General features: G+C 47.3%; 1 protein-coding gene across 2 annotated transcripts; it reads left to right on the forward strand.

Annotated features, from left to right (window-relative positions):
* Positions 1–1,878: 1,878 nt before the first annotated feature.
* CKB (creatine kinase B) lies at positions 1,879–11,426 on the forward strand. Of its 2 annotated transcripts, none has more exons than XM_032113558.1 (8): positions 1,879–1,979; positions 2,830–3,042; positions 4,158–4,312; positions 5,213–5,345; positions 6,236–6,407; positions 7,869–7,992; positions 8,712–8,901; positions 9,477–11,426. In XM_032113558.1, exons 2-8 carry the CDS (start codon positions 2,850–2,852, stop codon positions 9,653–9,655), a joined length of 1,146 nt encoding a protein of 381 aa, XP_031969449.1. In that variant the 5' UTR covers positions 1,879–1,979; positions 2,830–2,849; the 3' UTR covers positions 9,656–11,426. The 2 variants fall into 2 exon arrangements, with proteins under 2 accessions (XP_031969449.1, XP_031969450.1); XM_032113559.1 differs by lacking the exon at positions 2,830–3,042 and adding an exon at positions 3,490–3,677 and having other exon boundaries at positions 1,891–1,979; positions 9,477–9,843.
* The last annotated feature ends 1,279 nt before the right edge of the window (positions 11,427–12,705 follow it).

The following is a 12,705-nucleotide window of genomic DNA, read 5'->3' on the forward strand; positions in this document are numbered from 1 at the left end:
CTGGTATTCCCTGTTCTGCAAGACTGGGAGAGAAAGAGCATATCCAATGAATAGAAATGGATCCTTGGGTTTTGGATCTTGAGGTGACCTTGACTCCACAAATCTCCTGAACAATTAAATTACAGAACAGTTGATTGCTTTTTTGTTTGTATGGCAATAGATTACAAAATAAGATAAAAGGAGCCTTCAGAACCTACCCTGATAGGTTTTTTTTGTCTTTTTGTGGAGAACACCACCACAAAAATATGGTGTAAGAAAATGTTTTTAATATATTTCTGTTTCAAATTAAAAATAAAAACCACGTGTTTTACATTTTAAAAAATCCACAATCAGAATTGTGTTTTCAACTGAGGTAATCCAGTAATATTACATTTATATTGTAATTTATTGAGGACTCTAGGTACAATTTTACACTTATAATTAATTAATACTTATTTGGCCATGCATTATTTGCAATTTACACTATTCGAAAGCGTGAGCATTGTGTAAAACTAGTAGTGTGTAGGGGAAGATTTTGCGAGGTTAAAAGTGCAGAGGAGACCTAGAGAGAGGATTTGTTCTTTGATCCGGAAGCTAAGAGACTGGACTTGCACAGATGCCGAGCCCTTGGCTTCTCCTGGAGATCTGTATACTCAGCATCTCAGTCTACCAGACCTGGAATAACTCGGAAATCTGGATGGCAGCCAAACACCGCACATTTTTATTTGAAGCAGTCTAGGTTTTTTATTTTGCAATGATTTCCTCTATATGTATATTATTACTTTTAAGTCCTAAGCAGTTCTGTAAAGTGCACATGCTTCTTGTTGTTAGGGTGAGGGTACTGGTCATGGTGCTGAAAGGATTGTGGTGAGGAAAGAGTTCCAGGTGATGTCACCTGACATTCATAGCTCATGTCAAGGAAAGCAACTCTGGGACTCAGCTCCGCATTCTCACGGATAAGTACGCTCTGTTTGGACAGGAGGATCAACATGGGTTCTGCTGTGAGACACACGTCAGAGAAAGATAAAGATACTATTATGTAAACGTGAAAGTCAAGTCAAGATACTCATTCACATTGTTAACATGTATTATTTCTGCATACAGCAGGACTCTCAGCTGCATTTTAGCTTTGGGACAAACCTGCTCATTTCTACAAAAAGAGCAGTGGAAGTCCCTATTTTCGTGAATTTCAGGTGAGCTTTAGATGGGTCAGATCCCAGAGTTCCTGTGCCTGTCTTCAGCAGGAAATCACCCACTCTCCAATAAAAGCTGAAGACTTTTTTTTTTTTTTGGCACATGACAAGAGCAGAGGATTCACTGTGATTTACACAACCACCCTACTTCCTTTCAAATTAAACTGTAAAACGAGCCCACGGCTTTGCAGGTGCTGGAGGCGAGGTGCAGGTCCTCCCTCTGCAGAACCAGGCTGCCGGGGGCTGGGCGCCACATCCGCAGCCACCTCAGGGGCTTCTGCCAGCTCGGGGGCAGTTGCCACTCACAAGGCTCACGGCACGGCCAGTCTGCACACTACATAACCCTTATTTTGTGATGGTGCATTGTCACACCCGCGTTTGAACCTTCGACCAAGGCGTTGACAAAGGTGTGAAGCCTGCAACCGGCTATGTTGGTGTGCAATCGATGGCAGCCGCGGGCCCGTGGCACACGGCATGGACTCCATCCCTCCCGCTCGCAGTAACGGATGGCGCCGGGGCCGCCTCAGCGCCGCGAGAGCGCCCCGGGGGGTCCCTCCACCCCCACTCGGCCTCCCCGACGCCGAGCAAAATGGCGGCAAGCGCGGGCCCGGCCAGCGGCACAACGCCCGCCCCACCCGCCGACGCGCGGCCCAATGGAATGAATGGGCTATAAATAGCAGCCAATGGGGTGCCGGCTTGCGCTCTATATAAAAGAGGCGCGGCGGCGGTGCCGGAGCTTCACTCGGATTCGGGCGGTGCGGTCCGCGGAGCGGCGGGGAGGTTCTTGCTGTAGCTGCGAAGCCCGCGGTAAGTCCCGGGGCAGCCGAGCCATTCTGCAGCTTTAAAACGAAGGACTTTGGTTTTTTTCCTTTTTTTTTTTTTTTTTTTTTTTCTTCCTGCTGCGTGGGGTGGAGCCGGTCCAGCTGAGGAGGGGCGGCGCGGGGCAGGGGCGCAGCCGGGGCGGGGAGCGGCGCAGGTGCTCGCCGGGCTGGTTAGGCTCTAAAACCAGATTAACCCGGTATTTAGCAGGGTAGTTACATACGTTTGCCCCGTCCAGGTTCCCTGAGAGAGCCGTTTGTTGTGCAAGGGCTTGTTGGATGCTGCCCTCTCCTCCCCTTCCCGGTCGGGGAGCAGCTGGGGCTCCGCGGACGCGGAGGGTGCCGGCACTGTCGGTCCTCGGGATCCCCTCCCCCGGCAGCGGCGGGAGGAGGCGCGGCCGCGCACTGAGGGCGCAGCGGTGCCGCCCCGCTCACCTGTCGGCCGGCCCGGGGTCCGGCAGGGCCAAGCACCCCCCGGCCCGCGGCGGCCCGGCAGCTCCCCCCGCCCCGGAGCCGCGCGCGGGGTCTGCCCGGTGCCGCAGCGGCTGCTCCGCGCGACCTTGGGCGCGTCCCCTCACCCGGGCGGCGCCTCGGGAGGCAGGAGAACCTTTGCCCCTGCGGCCGGGGATGGTGAGCACGGGGCAGGGGTGGTGGAGGTGAAGAACTTTACATGTATCTTCCTCCTTGGCGCAGGTGGAAGGTGGTGTAGCAGCAAAGGTGTGAAAGACGCGGGTGGAATGTGAGCCAAGGTGACCTTCTGGGTGCCTGGCGTTCCCTCGGGCGGTCCGGAGGCTGCCAAACAAACCCCCAGTGATAGGCTTCCCATCTTTCTCCCCTAGTGACTGCGGTAGGGTCAGCCATGCCCTTCTCAAACAGCCACAACCTCCTGAAGATGAAGTACAATCCTGAGGAGGAGTACCCTGACCTGAAAGCTCACAACAATCACATGGCTAAAGTGCTGACCCCGGACCTGTACAAGAAATTGAGAGATAAACAGACTCCCAGTGGATTTACCCTGGATGATTGCATCCAGACTGGGGTTGACAACCCAGGTAATGGGATCATTAGGTCTGCATAATGATCTGTTCTCCCTCCTGACTGGAAGTGCTTCTTGACAATGGTATCCAAAGTTCTCAAGCTACTGAGGGACAAATCTTCTAAAACATTGAGAGACTGCTCTAAAGGCATGGCTGTGTTAGGAAGCCATGTTTCCATCACGCTATGTTCTATGCTGTGATCTGACATAACAATTCCCAGACACTTCAATTATGTAACTGCTCTGCTAAATACTTTCAATCTGAAGAGAAAAAAAAAAGCCAAACCAAATGCATTCTAATTATAACTCAGCTGGGGGGGGGGGGGGGAAAGTAAGTTTACTTGGCTGTTCTGGTCTATTCCTATTCCAGACTGTGGTTATGTGATGTTCTCTAGCACTTCTATGAAAAAGGGGGAGCAGATGTGTTTACATGTTAACATTACAGTATTTATTTTTACTCTAGCAATATCAAAATGGCCCAACTAAATAATCAGAGACTGCCTCCTGATGAGGAGTACCCGGACCTGAGCACCCACAACAACCACATGGCCAAAGTTCTAACCCTGGATTTATACAAGAAACTGAGAGACAGAGTCACACCCAGTGGCTTCACCCTGGATGATGTCATTCAGACTGGGGTTGATAATCCTGGTAAACTGCATTGAGAATATTCCATGTGAACCAGCTGAAGTAACTGGTGCTTTTGAATATGGTGACTTAAAACTTATCTTGTGGAGGTGGTATTTATAAGCAGACTACAGAAATGTAGCTCTGTAGCAGAAGGAGCAAAAGCAAAGCATGCTTGCTTGCAGCAAAGCATGATTGTTTAGACATGAAGTTCTATGCAGTGATCTAAATTAGCTAGTGAAATTAGATGTGCTGTGTAAATTTGTCCTAAACCAAGCTTGGCACATGAGCATGGTTTAATGACAACAGCTATGGGTTTCCACAGCACTGCACTTGACTAACTGGATGAAATGTAAAATGTAGGGTCTCTCCAAATGTTTTCATGTAAGAACAAATTTCTAAGTGACTAGTCTTGCCACTAAAGAACTTGCCTGGTTAGTGCTGCACTGGAGTACAGCCAAATGTCACCCAAACTTAGCTTTTCTGACTTTATTACCACTCTAGGCCATCCCTTCATAATGACAGTAGGATGCGTGGCTGGTGATGAAGAGTCCTATGAAGTGTTCAAGGAGCTCTTTGATCCAGTTATTGAAGACAGGCATGGTGGCTACAAACCAAGTGATCAGCACAAGACCGACCTGAATGCTGATAACCTGCAGGTATGAACTTCTGATCAGTTACAGATTATTGGTCTGAGGACTGTGAAGTTGTTGGCAGCTGCCTAAACTGGTTGCTCAGGCTCTATTCCCTCGTTTCCATTGAGCATGGACACTTGGGCTGTGAGTCTGGTGCGATTAGCCTGAAGAGCTTGCTGCTGTGGGATGTCAGTGGCTGGGTAAAGCCAGGCAGCTGGTGTGCAGCAGGAGCTTTATTCAGGTGCTGCTGCAGTGTGGGTTGTGCCACACACCTTCAGTGTGTATTTCCATAAGCTGTGGGCTGTAATAGTCAAGCTGAACAGTACTGTCCTGGGAGTCAAGGACTACCATGAAACTTAAAACACTTTTTGGATCTTAATTACCAACTGATGGTGTCATACTATTGAGTAAGTATTTTTACAGCTAGGACTAAGGATTCCTAATAACTTTATGGATTTTAAATGTTACTGTAAACTCTGGGAGTTCCTAACTCCATGTTGATTTGCTATCCATAGATCATATTGAAAGTAAGAGGCTTGGGAGAACAGAAATGAATAATTTTCATTTACAAGAGTAAACACCTAAAGAATGTTTTGCCTCATGTTGATATCGCTAGATTGCAAATCTGAAGGGGTAACTGAAGCCCAGACCACAGTCTGAAATGGACATAAAACTGTTGTTCTGGTGATGTCTCTGTCTTCTAGGACTGCTTAGTATCTGTAGCCTTGGCCTCAAAACAAGAGTCGTTACACAGATACTTGATGTAATGCTGAAGAAAATAGTCCTGAAGTGAGGCACTGGCTTACAGCCCAAGCAGTCAATACCTCAGGTGGAAAGTGCATTCTTAAATGCATGGGAGCTACACGTGTTTAGGGGAGGTATCTTGGTATTAGGGTTGTACTCACTGGTTTCCTAATCTTGTAGGGAGGTGATGACCTGGATCCCAATTATGTACTAAGTTCCCGTGTCAGAACTGGCAGAAGCATCCGTGGATTCTGTCTTCCCCCGCACTGCAGTCGAGGAGAGAGGCGGGCTATTGAGAAGCTCTCTGTTGAAGGTAAAGTGAGAACTGGGTGCATCAGGGGAGCACTTCTGTCCTTTGCTCAAGAGGTGTCCTTTGCAGTTTGAAAATAGAGGCACTTGGCAAAAGCCACCTCCCTGGAGGCTTAGTCTGAACATGGAGCTTTCCCCTGGAAAAGGCTCACTTCATGAGAGCTGCCTCAGCATTGGCAGCTTGTAGGTTGAGAGCAAGAGCACATGGCAGAGGGAAGTTGCACTGCATTAAGTTGACCTCGGCTGATCTCTCAAAAGCCCTTCTGTCTGTGTGGGGAAAGAGGTTGGTTCATCAGGGCTCAAACCTGAAATGTAACAGGTATGTAGCAACTACAGGTTTTGAGTCATGGGGTGCAGTATTTTGTGGCTGCTTTTAATTGACTTTCATTAATGCTTAGCTTGCTTAGAGACATAGTCCTGCTCCAAATCTGCAGCTGACTAGAATAAGACTTGGTTTTCAGTGAGACTCCTCAGCTGTTTCTTTTTTCTATTGCTTCCCTGTGCTCAAGGTACAGTTCTAGAGACTGAGAGTGTAGTTGTTTCAAAACCTCTCAAGGGCAGGGTAACAGTCCTTGACTAGCATAATACTGCTTGTTACATTCATAACCTTTGTTCTCATTGGAAGAAAAGCAGTCTCCGTTTTTACAGTTCAGCAGCAGTAATGATTCTATACTGCATGTAAGGGAACAAAGGCTACTTGTATAAGCCTGGAAGGTGCAGACAAATCATCTGACACTGCCTCAAGTTCTTTAATGCCACAAGGGCATTGCCATTACAGATGAAAGCAAGGGAGGAACCAGACCCAGCAGATCAGATGTTGCTGTGTGTGGTCTCCAGAGTGCTAGGAAAGTCTAGCACCCTTAGTCCCATTCTAAAAAAGCCTCTCTTTTTCAGCTCTGGGTAGTCTGGATGGTGATCTCAAGGGGAAGTACTATGCTCTGAGGAACATGACTGATGCCGAGCAGCAGCAGCTGATTGATGACCACTTCTTGTTTGACAAGCCAGTTTCTCCTCTGCTGTTGGCCTCTGGGATGGCACGAGACTGGCCTGATGCCAGGGGTATCTGGTGAGTATGTGTGTGAGGAAGCAGTCATAGAAGTCAAAAAAGTCTAGCAGTTTCAGTGGTGACTTGTACTGTTGGGCAAAATAGCAGCTTGTATTGCTGAATCTGATGAGAACTTTCCATGGGGGAAGTTGCAGCTTAACCAGCAGAATTTGGACAAGTGTTCTTCTGCTGGTAAGAGAAAGCTAGCTTGGCTAGCCCAGAACCAGAGCCTGCCCATCCAACACAGGTTAGTGAAGTACCAAGCAAAAACTGAATGAGTTTATAGAACCTACATCACCTGTAAAGGAGCAGATGTACCACTGCAGTTGGCTCTTCCCACAAGAGTTGAGAGTAACTTGTGGTACAAACCACAGCATTGTCTTAGCTCAGAGTTGATCCTGAATGCATAGTTACTTCCTTGTAGTCTTTTCACTTCTGCTTGCAGAAACTCTTGGTGTTGAACTAGTATGGCTTTACCTGTACTAATGATGAGATTTCCCCCCTTGTCCCCAGAGACTTCGTGACAGGAATTGACTGATGCAGGGGTGTGGAATGGAAGGATTCTGCTTGTTTTAGATGTAGGTCACCTACATAAAACTCCACATCTCAGGAGCTTCTGCAGCATAATTAACTTGCTCCCTTGTAAGCTAAGGGCTAGGTTTTTATCAACAGGAATGCTCCGATCTTATTACTGCAGCTGTTTCAGTACAACCCAGAGGAAGCATGCTTTGTTTCTGTAGGTCACCTTTAAGATTGCATCATCTACCTGCAGATTGCCAGCACCAGATAGTGCTGTCATCTGAGCATGACTAATCTACAGGCTTGAAGTGTAATGTCTTAGTGTTGTCTGCATAAATAACTTTCCTCGGGTACTAGCTAATTTCTGATCCTAATCAAGTTCAGAAATTACCAGCATGATAAACACTGATAGTACTTGCTGTCAGCTGCAAGCTGGGACAAGAGGAGCCATTGTTCAGAGGAATTTTATATAGCTTCTCTGAAGAGCCCTGATCTAAAATTAATAGTGAAACTAAGGTACAAAGTGCAGTTTGACAGAATCTGACAAAATTCTGCTGAAAAGGCTTGTTAAACCTGGTGTCATTATGAACATTATTGTACAGGACTCCCTCAAAGTCTACTGATCACCTTCCTGCAAATTGCTGAGCAGAAATACCTTAATTTGTCAACTGTGGTTGCAAGTGAACCAGGGAGATGAGGGGGTTTTAGGTTTTGATACTGTTAGACGAGGTAATGCCATGTTACTACTCACTCTGTAAAGGCCAATTCAAACTACCTCTTAAAAAGAGCAGGGTAACAACTATCAGCTTAACTCAGGTCCTGTGTGGGCAAAAGCAGGAAGATCAATCTTGTTGAAGCAGCTGAGTGATCCTCTTGAACTAAAAACTACAGTGATGAGCAATTTGGTGCCATCTTCAAAATGTGAGGTGGGAAAGACAGCAGATTGATTGCTTTGTCTCCTAGGCACAATGACAACAAGACCTTCCTTGTTTGGATCAATGAAGAGGACCACCTTAGAGTTATTTCCATGCAGAAAGGTGGCAACATGAAGGAAGTATTTAACCGCTTCTGTACTGGGCTAACAAAGGTAAATCACTATTGTCTGAGCTGTGGGTTCAAATGGCACATGGTTCTCTGGTTAGATCTGAGAACACAATTTTCAAGCCCCCTCTGGAGTCCTGTGTGGTGGTGTTTCATAGCCTGGACCTCTGGGAACACCCTGATGAGATCCAGAGCTGTGAGGGCTCCAAAATACCTGTTCTGGCAAAAAAGCCTTGTGGCTGTGAAATCTAGAATATGTTTGCTTGATGTGGTGGCATCCTTATCCAAATGTCTCAACTGTATTTTAAAGACATTCTACATGATTGTCTAAAGCTTTGAGACACATTGGGGGGGGGAGGAGAAGTTGCTTGAAAGTGGATGGGCAAAGCTGGACTCAGCTGAACAGCTGGATGCTGTTCTCTACTTCTAGTTGTGATATGAGCTTGAGCTTTACCAGCCCTTTTCCTGATCCTAAGAGATGTGCCAGCTTGAGATGTATTGAGTCCAGCTTCCCAACACATAGTGACATATGATGATAGCTTTTAAACTTAGCCTGTCTCACTGCTAGGAGCAAGATGAAGGTCTTAAAAGCCCCTTGTTGGTGGCTGGTTTTTTCCATAGGGGAGGGGGCTTATGTGGCTGAAATAGATATTCTGAGTGTTGTGGCTGTTGCTGGGTGAGTAAAGCTGCAAGTGAGCACTAATGGATGTCTTACAGTCTTAAGGCAGAGAACAAACTCTAAACATTCATTTTTTCTATTTATAGATAGAAAGTCTCTTCAAGGCCAAAAACTATGAGTTCATGTGGAATCCACACTTGGGCTACATCCTGACCTGCCCATCCAACCTTGGAACAGGGCTCCGTGCTGGTGTGCACATCAAGATCCCACACCTTGGGAAACATGAGAAATTTGGAGAAGTCCTCAAGAGGCTTCGGCTGCAGAAACGAGGCACAGGTGAGAGTTGGTTACACTGATGGCTGAGTCAGTCTGCCCTAAGACACCAGCAAAAGCCTGGTTAGGGCCAGAGCCATCTCTTGGTTCGCACTGTCAGTGCCTGTCACACCATCCAAGAAGGTGCCTTTGTAAAGGAGAGAAAAGTTTTCTAATTGTATATTGAAGGAGTTGAAGATGCCAGTGCTTTATATGTTCTGTGTCTGGTGATCTAGTTAGTGTCCTGTGTGTCATTCTGAGCACCAGATAAGGTGGACCTGGTGGCAGCTGTTCCTGTTCTAAGCAAGGATGGGAATCCTGGTTTAACCTATGGTTGGGAGATGGCTCCAGCAGGTACTTGTGACCTCAGGTTAGATTGCTCATGGGTCAGAAGAATAAAGAGCTGGCCTAGTGGCATGTTCTGTGGTTCATGTTGGCAGTCACACATGGCTTCATCCTCCTGCATGTAGGAGGAGGCACCAGTAGCAGCTTGTAGAGAATGATCCTGCTGTGTCCTTGCCTTAAGCTAGGTGAGGGAAGAAAGGCAGACTCACCTGCTCTAGCTGAGGTCAATGTTGTAACTGAATCTCTTGCTGCAGGTGGTGTGGACACAGCTGCTGTGGGAGGAGTGTTTGATGTCTCCAATGCTGATCGTCTTGGTTTCTCTGAGGTGGAGCTGGTGCAGATGGTGGTGGATGGTGTGAAGCTTCTCATTGAAATGGAGAAACGCCTTGAAAAAGGCCAGTCCATTGATGACCTCATGCCAGCTCAGAAATAAAGCACTTTATTCTCATGCTTCCTAACTTATTGGATGAATAATAAAAATGTCACTCCAATTCAAACCCTTGGGGTCAGAGCCCACTTAGTTACACTGTAGAGAAGTCTTCCATCCATCTGTGTTAGAGTTTATTTTTTTGATGGTTGAGATGTTGCTGAAAATGAAATAAACTATTGTTTGGCCTGAGATGTCTTAGATATGTTAACTGAATGTCTTTGAGATTTAAGTGGCTTGGTTTTCATAGTTATGCTAGGTGGTCTGGTTTTGTCTGTAAGCACATCTTCCTGGATGTGTTGCTGCAGACCAGCTGCGTTGAAATGTTAAAGCAGTTTCAGAAGTTGAACCTTTTAACTTGATTGTAGTTGCTGTACATTTGAGAACTAGTGTTAAACATGAATCACTGCAAACATGCCCTACCTCCAAGGCTTTGACTTGTGCATCTGCTCATGCCAACTGTAAACTGTCATTATCCTGAGTACTGCAAGCCAGGCTGGCTCCTGTAAGGGGGGCTGGGGACAACGACAGGGCTGGCTCCTCTCAGATGGGCCCTCTGGTGCTGCAGGGCAAGGCTCTGCAGTCAGACTACAGCCCATGGTACCACTGACTGGTTTGAGGGGAGTTGTCTTCAATCTAGGGTGGTGCAGAGAGCTGGTGTGAACAACCAGTTGCCCTTTTGAGGGTAAAGGGGGGAGGTGAAACCTAGATTCTCTCAGCTCATGCTTGTTTCTTAAGTGATTTCAGCTCAGCCAGGGCAGAGATAGGGGCTGGAAGCTGCCACTTACAGGAAAATAGCAGCTAATTAGCTTTAGTCAGCTGACTCTTGGCCCATGTACCAGTTGCCCCATGAACCTAAAAATGAACAGTATAGTCAATTAAAACATGACAAACAGTTTTTTTTCCCAAATTGGGCCTGGCTTGCAAGCTCAGGTACTTCTCTGGGTGTGAGCTCAAGATTGCATCAAGTAGGTCTGTTCTCCAGAATGGCTGTACATGTGTGCTTGCTGTATGGAAGCATCACATTATTAACATAAAGAGCAGCATTTTCCACAAGTATTGCTAACTGGGACCATCAGACCCTTGGAATGAACAGCCTTTGCAGCTCATGCAGATGCACCTGTTCAACAGCTCTAAGCACTGCTAAAGCCCAGCTTTGATGGAGGGAAGATGATGAGAGGTTGATGCAGAGCTCTGTGGCGTGCAGCTTTATATAGGTTTGCGTAGATTACTGAAGCTTTCTTTTGTAAAGGCTGTGATTGCAGGCTGTCACTTAGCTGAAGAGATGATTCCAGCTGGGGTAAGCTAATTTAATTTTTGTGAGAAAAGGCTGAGTGAACATCTCAGATAAGATTTTTTTTTTTTTCTTTTAATACAGCTTTCTATGTGTTTCAAAGTTAACTGGGTGGGGGAGAGGAGATCACATGTAAGAGTTTTGTTCTGTGCTGGGTGTTCCTGTATTTGAGTTAATCAGCACAGGAGTTTTCTGTATGAAGCTTGTGAGAGCAGGGAAGGGAAAATGGTGCAAGAGACAACTGGTTGGTTCTGTATATTCTTTAGATCCCCCATGCTGTGCTTCGTGTCACTATTCACAGATGCTTGGCAAATAGCTGGTTTTGCTTCTTGTAATCAGAGAGTGTTCATTTAGTGGTGCCTCTCCTCAACACAGCGTTGTTACTGCGCTCACAGCAATTACCTAATGGAAGGAGTTGCCTGAAAACTTGTCTATTTTTTTCTAGCTATATCAGCTGGACTAATAAAAACATTTCTCTCTCTATGCATCTTGTTTCTCCTATGTTCTTAACCCACCAGAGCTGTTATATGTGTCTGCTTTCAGCCCCTGAGTCCCCACAGTCTGAGGCAGCACCTGTAGCTGGCTAAACAGTTGTGCTCAAAGCAGCAAGCCAGTCTTTAGTGCCTGCATCCGACTAGAAAATATTTGTTTTTAATTGGTTTTCTTTTCCACTACCTTTGCTGTGTTCCCTCCTGTTGCTGCCACGCAACTGTGCTTTTGTACAAAGTGATTGCAAATATTCCAAAGAAAGAATGTGTCCTGGCAAAGGCTGGACACCATGACTGTTGCAGTGGGGATACTGCAACACGCATATATCAAACCAGGAGTCCCGTGGAAAGGAAATATATATGGACGGACAGATTCTTGCTAGCTGTTTCAGAGATGTTTATTTCTCCAGCCGCATGGCCGGGGCTCTGCCGAGGAACTGTTCCAGTCACGGGACCAAGGGTCCTTCTGCCCGCGCAGGGAACACAAACCAACCCATGGGAACGAGGCTGAGCAGGGGCAGGGAAGCCCCGTGTCTGTGCCCTCAGGGCCCCTCTCCCAGGGCTACACGGCGGGGGAGGGACCCCAACACATGACCAAGGTTTTTAGCACGTCCCCAGGTGGGATGTGCTAAAAACCTCTGATCAAGAGAGAAATTAAACCTCCTCCTCCTTCACCTTAAAGCTTTGGTTTAGTTTTTGGCATTACTCACCATTGTGCCCTGGGTGCCCATCCTGGATTCTATGGAGCAGCCATGTGCTCGTGCCCTGGGCATCCAAAATGGTGCCAGGTGCTGGCAGGCTGCTTCGGGACCAGGGTGCTTGGCCTTAAACCCAGGGGAGGAGAGGGAGGTTATGGGTCAGTGCTGTGCTTTATCCAGGGAACCTGCCATTAGCCACCTGTGTCCAGTAGTTTTTGGAAAGGAGCCATGTGGCTCCTACTCTCATCACACCCCACAGTGATGGCAGTGTTCCTCACCAGGCCTGGAGTGGGGACTCCTCCATGGTCCCACCAGTGCTGGAGGTGTGGGCAGGGGGAGGAGAGGGGCCAGGAGCCCTTTGGGCCACCTCTGGGCTTTCCTGTGACATTTCAGCTGAGATTTTCTCCCCCACAGATGGGGGAGCAGGGGTGGTTGCTGCTATCCTGCTGCTGCGAGGCAGCCCCTTGTGTTGTCCTCTTTCACTACCCCTGCTCCTACAGGCTGGCATGCTGTTCCTGGGGTGCTGTGAGACATGCACCACTTTTACAATGTTTTAAAGGGAAATTTTTGTTTGTC

This window comes from Corvus moneduloides, chromosome 6 (genome assembly GCF_009650955.1).
Source record: "Corvus moneduloides isolate bCorMon1 chromosome 6, bCorMon1.pri, whole genome shotgun sequence".
NCBI lineage: Eukaryota > Metazoa > Chordata > Aves > Passeriformes > Corvidae > Corvus > Corvus moneduloides.

Bases quoted from the DNA above. Each gene is read 5' to 3' on its own strand.
- CKB (XM_032113558.1), top strand. From the start codon at position 2,850: ATGCCCTTCTCAAACAGCCACAACCTCCTGAAGATGAAGTACAATCCT. The intron at 4,313-5,212 runs GTATGAACTTCT...CTAATCTTGTAG, and splicing joins TGAATGCTGATAACCTGCAG to GGAGGTGATGACCTGGATCC. The intron at 5,346-6,235 runs GTAAAGTGAGAA...TCTCTTTTTCAG, and splicing joins TGAGAAGCTCTCTGTTGAAG to CTCTGGGTAGTCTGGATGGT.